This window comes from Curcuma longa, chromosome 11 (genome assembly GCF_044706935.1).
Source record: "Curcuma longa cultivar G26 ecotype Majalengka, Jawa Barat chromosome 11, ITB_CL_G26_1.1, whole genome shotgun sequence".
In the NCBI taxonomy this organism is placed as follows: Eukaryota; Viridiplantae; Streptophyta; class Magnoliopsida; order Zingiberales; family Zingiberaceae; genus Curcuma; species Curcuma longa.
This window is the reverse complement of record NC_133871.1, coordinates 11,906,482-11,921,506: the sequence shown is the minus strand read 5'-3', so window position 1 is coordinate 11,921,506 and position 15,025 is coordinate 11,906,482. Positions and strand designations below refer to the sequence as shown.

The 15,025-nt window shown below is 38.0% G+C and overlaps 2 protein-coding genes and 1 non-coding gene across 3 annotated transcripts; 2 read left to right on the top strand and 1 right to left on the bottom strand.

Annotated features, from left to right (window-relative positions):
• On the bottom strand, positions 1–74 carry TRNAN-GUU (transfer RNA asparagine (anticodon GUU)). The gene has a single exon. It is a non-coding gene; the product is annotated as a tRNA-Asn (tRNA).
• Positions 75–4,077: 4,003 nt separating this feature from the next.
• Positions 4,078–4,947, top strand: LOC141837116 (uncharacterized). Its single transcript, XM_074724575.1, has 2 exons — positions 4,078–4,548; positions 4,622–4,947. Exons 1-2 carry the CDS (start codon positions 4,078–4,080, stop codon positions 4,940–4,942), a joined length of 792 nt encoding a protein of 263 aa, XP_074580676.1. The 3' UTR covers positions 4,943–4,947.
• A 5,212-nt stretch (positions 4,948–10,159) lies between these two features.
• LOC141842287 (BRCA1-associated RING domain protein 1-like) lies at positions 10,160–14,950 on the top strand. The gene is made up of 14 exons (XM_074730497.1): positions 10,160–10,254; positions 10,424–10,477; positions 10,569–10,642; positions 10,725–10,832; positions 10,921–11,097; positions 11,311–11,627; positions 12,329–12,502; positions 12,622–12,722; positions 12,959–13,145; positions 13,238–13,341; positions 13,439–13,556; positions 13,678–13,843; positions 14,192–14,310; positions 14,441–14,950. Exons 1-14 carry the CDS (start codon positions 10,166–10,168, stop codon positions 14,810–14,812), a joined length of 2,160 nt encoding a protein of 719 aa, XP_074586598.1. The 5' UTR covers positions 10,160–10,165; the 3' UTR covers positions 14,813–14,950.
• Positions 14,951–15,025: the final 75 nt, after the last annotated feature.

Sequence of the window (15,025 nt, the reverse complement as noted above, 5' to 3'; positions counted from 1 at the left end):
CGCTAGAAGGAGGGCTTGAACCTCCGACCTTGTGGTTAACAGCCACACGCTCTAACCAACTGAGCTATTCCAGCTGCAGTGATCATAAAATATATTGAACATTTAGAAACAAAAGCATAAAAAATATTATGCTCTTTTGTCGGGCAATTTGAAGAGACGGCTTGATCTACGACAGAAATGGCTTGATCTTGAAAAGTTGTATGATGACTCAATCCTCACTGAAAAGTTTAAAAAAACATAATTGATTCCCAGTAAGTGGGTTAGAGATGATTCAATCCTGATTGCAATCGGGAGAGATAACTCAGTCCAGTAAAACGGCTGGTGGGGGGAGCGTTGAATGATCGGATTGCCGTACAGCGACTGGCGATCGGCGGAGTGACCCAATTGTTTGGAGAGCTTTACAAATTGGACTGATAATATTTTTTTAACCGTACGATTTTAGTATTTTAATTAGATAAAGGAAGAAAAGTAAGGAGTTGCTTGGTAGACAGGTTTAGTAGAGGGGAATGTTTCATCCCCATTCTTAATGCTTGGTAGACGGGAATGGAAATTAAAATAAAGATTTGATATCTCTGATTTCATAATCTACCTTTTCCTCGGTTATCGCTAAATTCATTCCCATCGCAACGCAACTTTTTTTCCTGCGATTTCTTTTCCGCCGCGATTCTTCCTTTCTTCTTCCCCACCTGCAAGTCGGCCGCCCCCCTTTTCTTCTCCCCTGTTCATCTAAGCTCCCCCCCATCTTCCTCCTCTTCTTTTTTTCTCTGCCGGCCGAGCTCCTCCACCCCTTTTCCCTTTTCTTCCTCCTCCTCTTCTTCTTCCTTTCTCCTCATTTCTCCTAGTCTACTTATAATCGATTGCTTGATCGATTATGGATAAGTGTAATTGATTACACGGCTTTCTGAGACAAACATTCGCGATATTTAATCGAACACGTAGTCGATTATATAGAGCCAGTCGACTTGAGTTAAATCCAGTCGCCATTCCAGTATCTATACCAAGCATCAAAAATTCGATAATCATTCCCATCATTTCCATTATCATTAATCCCTCAATTAAAATTATTACCATTTTCATTATCGAATGTACACCACGTGCCCTAGATAGGGCTGAAGTTGTATGATATAATCATTAAAATATACATAGTCATTAGTCAGTATCAATTACTTGTGGGCTTCATTAACACTGCTTTATTAACGTGACAATGATGCGATCCGTGCCGTAAAATGATATTTTGATTTTGACGTGCATGCTTTTGGCCGAGGGCATTGTGCCGTTTTCATCGGTAAGCTCTACTTCTTTAATTGTTTTAAAAAAGGTTAATTTACATTTTTTTGTTTAATTTCATTTTAAATCACCAAAATCATATTTTTTTTAAATAATAAAGTATAATCTTTAATATTTCCTGTATTTTCCATTTTCCATTTTCCTTACTTTTTTACTTTTTGTTTTTTTTTTAATTTAAAAAAAATTCTCTAATTTTTATTTTTTATGCCTACTAATTTCTAATATTATTTGAACTCTTTATTATTATCTTTCAAGTAATTTTAGTCTCGGTAAGCGCGGGATGCCGGCTGACATCAGCAAATGGAGGCGAAGGCCAATGGCTTTACAAGGATTGGATGCCGATACGTTTCGACGTCGTTCTCACTAACCAATCCCGCACGCTCTCCTTCTTTGCTTCCGTCTTTTACTTGGAATCTGCCACCCAGCACGAAGATATGTGAGGACGATAAGCGAGGAGGTATATCAAGAAGCAGTCGACCGTCTTTTGCATTTCTTCCTCAGTGCTTCTCAATTCTCTCTTAGAAAGAAGAAATCATTGCCGGAAAGCTTCCTACAGCCTTCACTGTTATTCTGTTCATCTTCTCCCCCTTCATCATAGTTTTGTCTACGCTTTCAGCCAACGCGCCCAAAGATCAACCTCTTTATAAGCTACAAGCCACGTGATTAAGGCGGTAATTCTATCGTGTATACTTCCAACCCTCAACCTTCTTGTAGGAGTGTTACAGGTAAGAAAATGAGTTGTCACCAAAACAAAACAACTGAATAATAGGTCTTATTATCGTTAATTTTCTTGCAGCAATGGTTTACTTAGAATGCCAAATTAATTATTACCGTGTAATCACATAGTTTGCAGGTGTGTGTTCATTAATTTGTGTGTTAATCCAAATTAAATCTGATGATAGATAATACTAATACAAAGTCATTGCATTAATGGGCGTATTAGCCAGTGAACGTTCTTCTGTTTGCCTTTCTTGTCGAAACCCTTCTCTATGAAGGTATGAATTGGATATATAATTGGCAACTTTTTCAAAACTCTGAAGTTATAAATCATTTCATGCATGTGTGTTTATTCTAAATATTTGCACACACTAGGCATGCTTTTCACGTAGAAAGGTGGTGAGCTTTTTTAAAAAGATGGATGCTGCTTGTTCTGACTAAATATGACGGATGATTAAATCATCAGTCAACGAACTGTTCGACGAAAATGATCCTGGGACTTGGTGCAGAGGAAAGAGCGAGCGGGAGTGTCAAATGGAACTGTACCTAAGACACACTCAAAGAGAGAGGTTAGATTGGCACCGTGGAGCCTCGATAAGCCACTTCGACACTCAAGGTAAGGTTCCGATGAAGGTCATGAATGAAAAAGCAAGTAATGAGAGTAGTAAGAGCTTCAGAGATTGGACCTATTGTATGATGGCAAGTTACTCTTTTTATAACCTGCCTTAGGATTTCGTTTGTAGGCCGGCTAGCGTACGCCTCGGGCCGCCACCCTAATGGAATCAACTCCCTCCTGTCCACTCCGCTTTTAGACGTATGTGTAGGAAAGGCGCCTATGCGAAGATCGAGTCTGACACTAATATTTTTCATTTGGTGGTATGTGCCGACCACGAGATAAGAGGGAGAAGCCACGTATAACGATTTGATACGTCTTTTATGCGGTGGCGCAGAAAAGAGGGATGTTAGAAGGAACCAAACTCGTGTTATCTGTAAACAAGTCCTTCTTTGAGTGAAGACATCCTAGGCTAGTGTGTCAAAACTCATAGCTAGGGATGAGGTCTAACTTGAGTGAGGTAAAGTGGCTGAGACGGTATGCAGAAGTGAGGTTGGCTAAGGCGAGGACTATCCGAGACAGAGTCAGCTGAGACAAAGTCGCTGGCCGAAATGGAATCGGCCTAGAAGGGCCGCTGGCCGAGACAGGATCGATCGAGAGAAGCTGCTGACCGAGATGGGATCGGCCTAGAGAGGAGAGGCGGCCAAGACTAGTCTGGCTGAGACAAGAGGCGGCTGAGACAGGGCTGGCCAAAATGAGTCCTGGCCGAGACGAGAGGTGGCTGAAACGGGACTGGCCGAAACAAGAGACGAAAGGTCTGGCCAAGACGACAAGAGATGGCTGAGATGGATCTCGCCGAGACCATCCTCTCTGAGACGGTACTGGCCAAGACATGATGCCAGTTTGTGTTGACCCATATTGACACCTCAGCTGGGACCTTGACCATCAGAAGGTCTGCGAGAGAACCACGTCATCCGTCTTATCCATCCACATCACTGCTATTGGCAGCATTATATTTCAACGGAGGCCGTCACCTAAAGGGCATTAGATAAACCTAGCCATTCACGCCTCTCCTACAATTTTTCACTTGCTGGAGATAAACCACCTGGAGTCCAAGAGATCATGGATGCTGCTATTGGCAGCATTATATTTCGACAAAGGCCGTCACCTAAAAATGCACTAGATAAACGAAGCCATTCACGCCTCCTACAATTTTTCACTTGCAGGAGATGAACCATCTGGAGTTCATAATGCGCAAGATAAACTAAGCCATTCACGTTCACATGGTTCTCCATCCGCCAATAATAGAACTTCAAAAAGAAGAGTAGATGAAGGAAACTATGAAACTATGCTAAATAAAAAGCATGAATTTTGTAGAAGCGACCGGCTTATAAGCTCGCTCCCATGAGCATGAATTTAGTTACTGCCCTTTATTTGTTGAAAATTGCTTTTGTGGCTGTGTCGTAGATTTGACCTTGAGCTTTGTCTCTGTGCAGAAGAGGCAACGCTGAAAGCACTCAATGGTGTACGACGAGAACGACAGAAAGTTCAAAAAGCAGCGGGCGTCCTTCGAGGAGCTCGGTCTAGTGGAACCATCTCAGCCGTCCTATTTATCTCCTCCAGTCTCCCAACTTGCCTCTTTCCTCGGAGAGGATGACACTGAGCCAATTCTATGGAGGAACCAGCGATGCCGGTCGTTCTCCAAGGACTCAGAGGCCCTAGAGGTTGCTCCCGTAGAACCTCCAACAAACTTGGCGCATAGTCCCCAGCCCTCAACCACGATTAGTAGGCCTCGGTCAGATTCGAGCTCGGGTCTTTTCAAATTGCTGAAGGATCAGCCATCAGCCTTCAGCGCGAAGATACCCCAGGCTTCGCATAGTATGCCGCCACCTGAAGCCGGGCCAAGTTTGGTTATGCTTGAGGAGCGCGAAGCTATGCGAAGTATGACACCGAAGGACTTGGAGAAACACGGATATTCTTTACTTTGTCAGGTATTGTTGCTTTTCATTTCTTGTGTTGTGTGGCTATGCTGGTTAGTTTGATAATTAGTGCTTTTCATGACAGACCTTGGTGTACCAAAGGGAATTGAGGGAGCGGATTTCGCGTCTCAGTGCAGATTATGCCGTGTCCCAAGCTCAAGAGACTAAGCTACGGTCCTTGGCTGAGTACTGGGAAAAGGAGGCTAAGGCAATCAAAGCTGAAAAATCGCGCCTCTCAGAACGGATGGCTGAGGTCCTGATTGAACTCGATGAGTGCAAGGCTGAATTGGAGGAGGCCCGATCCAAGGTGGAAGGGGTAAGCTCTATGCTAAAGAGAACCAGGACCAAGCTGGAGGGGTGGAGCACTGAACTGCAATTGGCTACGAAGGCCTCACAGTCAAGTTAGAATGTTAAAAGGGTAGAGTTGCAGAAGAAAGCTAGTCGAAGCAGGAGGATGACCTTTTTGTGTCTCTTGATAGCCATCCAAGCTATTGTCTTCTTTTGAATTCTCTTTTGAAGAATGTGTATAATTAATCAGAATCATCTTTTGCAATGAACAGATACGTGCAACACTATGCGTCTATGCCTGTGCGCTCTGACATGGTTAAGTGTTATTACAGATAGATTTGTCTGGGTGGAAAAAGTTGAATTTTGATAAAGTATAATATTTTCTTTTATATTGGTTAATTATAATTTTTAATTTATTTTCTCATAATTAGAACCATTGAGATGAAAAAATTAATATAACTTTCATATAATTCTTTTGTAATAAATATAATATATATATATATATATTGTAAAAGAAATAGTTTATGAGTATCTCTGAGGAGTAGAAGTAAATTTTAATCAATATAATGTCGACTGCTAAGGCCCCCTCCGACGGTTTAGAGGTCACAATGGATATCTATTTGGGCAAATTATATCCTGACTGTTTAGAGGTCACAATGGACATCTGTTTGGGCAAATTATATCCTGACTGTTTAGAGGTCACAATGGACATCTGTTTGGGCAAATTATATCCTGACCGATCTGGGTCACGATGGACGTCTGTTTGGGCACATAATGTCTTGATCAGTCCGACATTTAACGCGCACAGGTCGCGCTTGCACACAAATTGCCTTGCGGGCAGTACAATCCGAACCCTGAATTTGCATCCCCTGCGCACCCATGCGTTAAAAAGAGCCTCTCTCCATGCATTTGTTCACAACATCAATACTTGGGATACAATATAAACCAATTATGTTGCCTCTCAACTACCAATGTGGGATTAAACTCTTCCATATGAAGATCTTCTCCCTCCTTCCATTTTTTTATTTCCATTCACATTTCCAACATATTCTTAATAATAATATATATATATAAAAAGAAGTCATCAAAATATCTGAAATATGTAATTTACTTTTATCGACCAAGGGATCATGCGGTTAAAACCTCTTGGATGGCAATTATATATAAATTAACTAATTATAATAATTAAGCTTGTCAGCGGCTATATATTCCAGCAAGGCAAAGGACATTTTTGAAACTGAGTAAACAATAAATTTTTATTTATTAACAAGGAACAAATTAACGAAGATTAACAGTCTTCTTAACTTAATTATCTAATATAAGAAATGAATTGCATTAAAAAAATATTTTCTTCATTGTGCCAAGCTTCTTTAATGTCATCATATCATCATGCGACAGATCTTTTTCGCATCTTTTGCTTGCTTGCTTTTTGGCCGAGAGAATTGAGCCGTTTTTAATTGGTTAGCGCTACTTCTTTAATTTTTAGAAAAAGTTAATTTAGATTTTTGGATTTATTTTAATTTAAAATTATTAAACTAACCTTTTAGAACAATAAGTCTAATTTTTATTATTTTTACTTATTTTTTAAAATTTAAATTTTTCTCTACTTTTTATTTTTTACATTTCCTAATCTTCTAACATTATTTGAATTCTTTATTATTATATTTCAAATAATTTTTGGCATGGCGAGCGCGGGCCGACACGACTCACAGTGCCGGCTGACGTCACCAATGGCTTTGTAAGGATTGGACGCCCAGCCACGTCGTTCTCACTTCCCACTGGCGCACCCTCTCTTTCTCTGCTTCCCTGCTTCCCATCGCCGGCGTCCGCCGCAGCCACACAGATTAGCTGCAGAAGCGAGCTTTGTTCCTACTTCCTATCTCCGGTAGCAGCAAGCCTTAATTTCTCTTCTTAATTATATTTACGTCTATGCATTTCTTCCTCAGTGCTACTTCTTTTCTTAGAAAAAAGAAATCATAGCAGGAGGGACTCCTACCTTATACTGTTATTTTGTTCATCTTCTCCCCCTTCGTCGTAATATTTCTACGTTTTCAGGCGATGCACCAAAGACCAAATTTTTTATAAGCTAGATTCAATGGCAGAAGCAGAACCAGTCCGGACGATTTACCTGAGCTGATCTGAAGCCGTGGGCTAATATTGATCCTGCCATCCGGGTTAGTCTTTCCTTTTTCTCTTTTTTCCAGTAGTAAATTAGAATTATCTCTTTTAAGCCCTCGGACTATAGCTCAGATAGATTGAATGTAGATTCAAACGTCCCTTATCCTCTTTTATAAGTTTGTTTGAATGCATCAACTAATTTTTTTAAGTGTTATTAACAATTATGTCCGGAAGGTAATTCTATTGTGTATACTTTCAACTCTAGAATGGAAGCTAGGTATGTTAGGTTTTTTTTAACAAGAAAATATAATAATAAATGAATAATTAAATATGAAGTGAAAATATTGAATTAAAAATTGGGTTGAATTCTAACTATTCTTTTGTAAAAAGATAGAATTCATCATTCTAGTGGGTTGAATTCTAACTATAAATCATAAAACTATAGTTGATCAATAAGGAAAATAGATTCGATGGGTAAGTGCATCGAACTAGATAAAGATTAAGTAGAGATAAAGATTATGATTCAAATCTAAATTGATTTGAAGTTTATTTAATTAAATTATAGTTAAATCAAATTTAAGATTTAAATGATTCGATAAATTTAAAACGAATTAAGATATATATATATTTTTTTGTTGTTGTTTCCCGTTTCTCCTTGCGCAAGCAAGAAAACGGCATCGCCATACAAGCACCGATGGCCACCTCCTTTCTCTTCTTCCTTTTCTTTCTTTCTTCTTCTTCCCCTGTTTTTGTTTTCTTCTTCTCCATTGAATAACAGCAGCCCTTTTTTCCTTTCTTCCTCCTCCTCCATCAACGAACAGCAGCACCTTGCTGCTTTTACATTATTTTTCTTTCGTTTCTCCAGCAACAGCAGGAACTTTCCAATTTCCTTCTCCTCATCCAATCGCAGCGAGCTCCTCTCCCTCTGCTTCTTCCTCTTCTACATCAAAGAGCAACCTGATTCTTCCTCTTCGCCAACAGAGAGCAGCAACACTTGCCACCCTCTTCCAGCATCGCAGCCTGTTCCAGCATCGCAGCCAACAGCAACAGCATTCCGTTGCTGTTTTTTTTTCCAGCAACCGCAGCTTCTAGCTGCAGTCCGTTGCCTTCCTTTTTCCCTCGCTGTCCCAGCTTCTTGGCTGCACCATCGGAACTCGTCGGAGTTTGGCTGAGCTCGCCTAATCGCTAGCAAAGAGGGGAAAAAAATAGTGCCGCCCTCTCCCAACAACGAGCAGCAAGCTGCTGCCCTCTTTTCCCGCGTCTTACAGCAAGCCACCTTGCTGTCTTTTTCCATCAGTTTGCCATCAACGAAGAAGTTCTTTTCTCTCGTCACCATTTCTTGTGCCGTTCCAGCCGACCACAATCAGTCCACAAATAGCCAACTTTAACTCTCCTCTTTCGATTTGTCAGCAACAAACCAGCAACCCTTGTTTGGTGTTCTCTTCCATCTGCAACATTGTTGCGGTTGTTTATGGCAGCAAGTACTTAATCTGTTGGCGAAACACCTCTGTGGATTCATCGATCAAAAAGGGATAATTTAAGGTATATGTTATTATAATCAATTTCTATTTAGATTGGTTAAATAAGGTTGTGATTACATAATAGTGAATGCCCCTTATAGGGAATAGTGAATGTCTCTTATAGTTAAATAAGTTACGATTCGATACGTTTCATGTTATTATGTTTATCTTGAGTTTTGAGTTATTGTTGTATTATATCTGTATATACGAGTTTGACCGGAGCTCGGTGATCTGCCGACACACTTTTGATGTACATAAAAGTGGGTACATTCTATCCTTTGACTGTATACTTTCCTTGTGCATGAATAAATAGATTAAATGTATTATATATACTTGTATAATTATTTTCAAAAGGGAATTAAAAGGATATTTAAAATAGTGAAATGAGATTAAAAAAAACCATTAAACCATTGGAGTGTAAATAATTGATATTATGTCCTGTTCACCTATGGGTTCATATGGGGATTAAGATGGAAGGGTGTTTTCAAAATTTAAATAGATGTTATAATTTACTCTTCTATTGATACCTGTCTTTAAATTACTTGGTCTTTTATATTCCATATTGTTGATGTTACATCTTATTAATACTTGTCCTTTACTTGTAAATCTTACAATGATACCTTAATGAAAGAATAAAATTTATATTAAAAAAATTGACTCGAGTTGGTCATTTAGACCAATCGAGAAGATATAGCTTGAGAATGTAACAATTGTGATATACTCTAAGGACCACCCACATGTTGTTGTGGTAGCGCAGTCGCCTGCGGTCCAGAGCCTGACCACCCACATGTTGTTGTGGCAGCGCGGTCGCTCGCGGTCAGTGTATATCCTGTCTTCCATTAGTGAGGGCTTTTAGCTCGTACTTTAGATAACATATACGACAATATACTCTGAGGAGGCTATTAACCTATATATACATATGTAACATTATTATACTCTGATTATATTGGCTCTAGTGTTCACTTTTCATTTGATTTTATCAGATTTATACTATTAATACAGATATACATGTTGATACTCATCTGATTATAATAATTATCCAAGTTGAGATATTATATGATTCCATATAATGATAAGTGAAGATATTAATACATTTATAGTTGTGTATAAATGGAAAATTTTAATATGATTCCATATAATGATAATCGAAGATATTGATACATTTATATTTATGTATAAATGGAAAATTTAGAAAAAACTTAAAATTGTAATATGAAATTATGATTTACTCTACTCTCTTGGCTTCTTAAATAAGATTAATGTCATGCACATCCTTTCTGATTATCCATTTAGCTATTGGCTAACTGTCTGCATTCTTTGGCCTCTATTTTTGCAGGCGCAGACCCACTTTTGATATTATATTTGGTTCAGCTTTCCTTAGAGTTGTTCAGAGATCTCGATGTGCTGATTCCTGGTTTGTTTTATTTTCGTTTTGTTGTTTTTACGTTTTGTTTATATGTCGTTTTATAGGTATCTGTTGTTATCCCTGAAACATAAGATATATATATACACAGTTGATGAACTTTTGGTTATTCTGTTTACATAGTATAGATGGTTTCTTTTATTATATTGTCTCCGAGTGAGGTACCTCCTGGTGTGCGGGAATGACACCTCCGGGGCGTGACAACATATATGTAAAATGGAAGAAGAACTCATGTGGATTTCTCTTTAAATGTTTTCCTTCTTTTAGTAGTGTTACAGAGATGATTGATTCGGAAGAGATATCCCAAATGTGGAGTCCATTTCTTAACTATCTTATCAAATTAGAGAAGGAGCTGAAATGCTTCATATGGTAATGTTATTCAGTCATTCTGAGGCTACAATTCTTTAATTTCAGTGATAAGAATAGTTTTCTTTTCACTTGAGATAAAAGCTCCACCTACCTAGAAAGTTATCTCTATTATTGGCAGAGTTTATTTAGAATGAAATAATAGGTCTTATCGTCGTTTATTTTCTTGCAGCAATGGTTTGTTTAGAATACCAAAATTATTACCGTGTAATCACATAGTTTGCAGGTATGTGTGTTCATTTGTGTGTTATTCCAAATCTGATGATAGATAATACATGATAATACTAACACAAAGTCATTGCCCTGTGCGTATTCAGCGACTGTATTATCACTCCTTTAGCCAGTGAACTTTCTGTTTGCCTTTCTTGTCAAAACCCTTTCCGAAACGAAGGTATGAATTTGATATTTGGCAACTTTTGCACAGTTCTGAAGTCATAAATCATTTCGCGTGTATTTCATCTAAGTCTTTGCAGACACCAGGCATGCTTTTCACGCAGAAAGGATGGTGAGCCTTTTTCAAGAGATGGATGCTGCTATTGGCAGCATTATTCAACAGAGGTCATCACCTAAAAATGTGCCTGGTATGCAAAATTTTCAACTTAGAAGGAAGCGTGTCCTAGCTTGTGATGTCTGTGGCTGCAACACACACTAATAAATTTTCATTTGCAGGTGATAAACCATCAGGAGTACATAATGTACAAGATAAACCAAGCCATTCGCCCTTCTCCAAAAAAGTTTCACTTGCAGGAGATGAACCACCAGGACTACATAATGCACAAGATAAACCAAGCCATTCACTCCTCTCTAAAAAAATTTCACTTGGAGGAGATGAACCATCAGGAGTACATAACGCACAAGATAAACCAAGCCATTCAGGCTCACATGGTTTTCCATCTGCCAATTACAGGATTTCGAAAAGAAGAGTAGATGAAGGAAACTTTGAAGCATTGCCAAATGGAAGCACTAATTCTGAAGAAGTGTCCTGCATAAAAGAACGTTTGAACCTGAAGGAGTCCAGCTATTGCCCATCACTTGCAGGAGATGAACCACGAGGACTACATAATGCACAAGATAAACCAAGCCATTCACTCCTCTCTAAAAAAATTTCACTTGGAGGAGATGAACCATCAGGAGTACATAATGCACAAGATAAACCAAGCCATTCAGGTTCACATGGTTTCCCATCTGCCAATTATAGGACTTCAAAAAGAAGAGTAGATGAAGGAAACTATGAAGCAATGCCAAATGGAAGCACGAATTCTGAAGAAGTGTCCTGCATAAAAGAACATTTGAACCTGAAGGAGTCCAGCTATTGCCCTTCATTTGGTGAAAATACTGATTCTAAATTGCACAAACATGATAGTTATCCTGAACAAGTAAGTTGCTGTTTGTTTGCACCTCTTCATGATTAACATGGTTGTCTTCCAGAAGTTCTATTGGTTGCATAGACTTAGAGTCAATCAAATCGATACTTGCTTTTCTGTGCATTTATAGTAGATTTATGTTAACCTCCCTGCCCATCTGGTAAATTTGAACCTGTGTGTAAGGAGGGCAAGTGCAAAATGCATGATCAAATTTGATATTATGAGTGGCCGTTAACTGATTCTTCATATGAGTTTGTATCAGCATCTCCTTTAGTATAATCCATGACTTGGAAGCTTCTTATTAACCATAGTTTATAATACGTGGAATCCTGATTATGTTGTCTCTCTAAAACTATTCATAATATAGCATATTCTAAACGATAGTTGGTAAAATTGTACTGTATCCTAAATTAAATAACTAGTGCCAAACAAAGTTCACTTCTCGTAAATACATTGTTTCTTCTTTCATGAAAAGATAGAAAACTTATGAATCAATTTTGATCCTACATCTTACTGGGTTTTTACTGAAAAGGGCATGATCTGGTTTTTTTTCTCTCTTTTCCAAGTTAGGATATGTGAACCTATACCTTGTGGTAGTGATTTGCACTAGCTTAAATTGCTGGATATTCAACTTCATACAATGACTTTGCTTACTGCATATTACTAACTTGTTAAGAATAAATTCTGAGATCAAACAATCTTCCATGTTATAGAATCTCAAAGCATCTTCTCGAATGAAAAATGCTTCTTCTCGACTCAAGAATTTCAAGAAAGCAAAGAAGCTGAAGAATGCAAATACCTGGAATAATACTAGTCCAGATTATCATAGTGGTAGAATTCTGTTTGGTGATGAATGTGCATTTTGCCATTCTTTCATAATTACGGAGGTGATGTATATGTGAAGTATTGTCCATTCACCTTGTACTGAGTTTAAATTTTAGTTAAGTCATGGTGTTATTCTGATCCTTTGAGAAACAATATTTTCTTTACAAATTGACATTTGCAGGCTTCTGGACCTATGTATTGCTACAATGATGAAAAACTCATCCCAGTGGAGGAAGCAAACCAGTCTGATGGAATATACGTTCATGAAAAGTGTGTTGTATGGTAAGTTATTTGTTGGACAGATGTTTCAGATTATGAGATTTCAAAGTAATTGCGTACGATGATTTCTTTTCTACCTTGCCACATTCTTTGCACAGTTTGTTATATTGCTGGTTAAATCCATATCTATTGTTTATTCTTGAGCCTTTAGCAATTCCTTCTTATCATCTGGACCTTGGATTGCTTATGTTTCTTCCTTAGTGATCCTTTTTCTGTTTGGTGATTGTGTATTTGCTTAGGGCTCCCCAAGTGTATTTTTCTGGAGAAATTGTGAAAAACTTTGAGTTAGAACTAAAGCGAGCATCGAAGTTAAAATGCAGCAAATGTGGACTGAAAGGTGCTGCTCTTGGTTGTTATAATAACAACTGCCTTAAGACCTATCATGTCACTTGTGCAGTTCAGATCCCAGATTGTCGATGGGATTATGTAAGTTTCTTCCATGGCTCTTTTTTCTTCATTTTCCCTTATATCTCGTGGGTTCTTTTTGGTTGACTAGCATGATTGTCACATGATAACAGAGAAATTTTAATGTGTTGTGCCCTTCTCACTATTCTGAAAAATTACCATGTGATGATGATTCTGGGAAGAACAACAACGGTACACATCTCCAATCTATTCAGATGTGTGTAGTCTTTCTCTTTGCATCATTTATAAATCTGTTTACTAATCAATTATACTGTGTTGGATATCTCTAATGTTACGATATCTTCCCTTTATAGAGAATCTTCTAAACCTTTGGGGAAGCTAAAAGATGATCCAAGTAACAATTGTGCTGCTGCAATGGATGTTGCAAATGAAACGATTTTCATGGGCTCTGATCTCATGGATTCAGAAAAGGTGACTTGGAAGCAATTCAATTGTCGTGCATTTTGAATCTTTGATCATAAATTGCAAGATGTACAAAAATTGAAGTATACTTGATGTGACTGTATATATGTCTTTCTGGATCAATTTACAGAACCTCCTTGTTGAATTGGCTAGCTTGATTGGTGGAAAGGTGACTGAAAGATGGACGCCTGAGGTAACACATGTCATTGTTTCAACTAGTGAGTGTGGTGCTTGCAGAAGAACATATGATTTCCTATTGGCTGTTTTGAGTTGGAAATGGATTCTCACAACAAAGTGTAAGTTCCAACAAAGAGAACTGTTTTTTTAATATCAATTTGTTCTTTATTTCAATCACGAAGCAATTCCCATTTGCCCCTGCTTTTAACATGCGAGTGAATTTCTATTATCAAAGAGTTGAAGTGTTTGTGTGTTTATTAACTTAGAGAACAGCAGTACCTATGAGATTCTTGTCACTTGTGAAGTCATTCAATGAGTAGAAGAATTTCCATACTGTTTCTAATTTCCAATATTCCATATTCAAGAAAAAAAGATCAAAAGCTGTTGATGGTTAGTTAGCTTGGAGTTTTAATAGTTATTATTGTTCATCCACAAAAAGGAAAAATAAAAATAAAAATTTGATGCAGGGGTTAAGGTTAGCTTGGAGTCAGGACATCTCGTCGAGGAAGAGCCATTTGAAGTCAAGTTAGATGAAAAAGGTTTTGTAGATGGACCCAAGAAAAGAAGGCATAGTATAATCGACAAGGTTCGTGCTTTCTCACTTGGATGCTCAATGATGTTTAACTCAATTCTTGCATTGCTCCAAACTTGGCTTGGTCACGATCAAGAATTTGTAGTGTGCATAACATGCTAAATGTTTGCCATTTTTGTGGCAGGCAAAAAACTTATTTGCAGGTCTATGCTTTTATATAAGTGAACACTTCGATCAATCATCTGAACAATCTATTCGGGAACTTGTTGTGGCTGCTGGTGGAAGGGTGTTGGCGGCGGATTGTTTGATGTTGAGGAACCCTTATTCAAATGCATCTTCATTTGAATCATATCTGTATTTCATTTACAAAGAAGACTATCCGAAGGATTATAATCCGAGAGATTTTACGAAGATTAAAGATGAAAGACGTAAAGAAGTAGTAGACATGTTTGTGAAGACCGGTGCCCGACCAGTAAGAAATAATAGAGTTTTGGATGCCATTGCTACTTTGGACATCAAAATTTTAGATGATATATGCCTTGATCAAGTAGACTAGTGACTTTGATGGGTAGAGTTTGAACTTTTTCTTGCAGCGAATTGGCAATGAATGTAAATTGGATGGTGTTCATTTTGCTTGATTGTATGCTAAAGTTTCTTCCTGTAAATTGGATGCAAATGAAGTTCCTTGTGATTGGTTTGCAATCAATTTCACTTACTGAAGGGGGTTTCATTATATTGAGTTCATTGATAGTTTCGATGGGCTCAAATA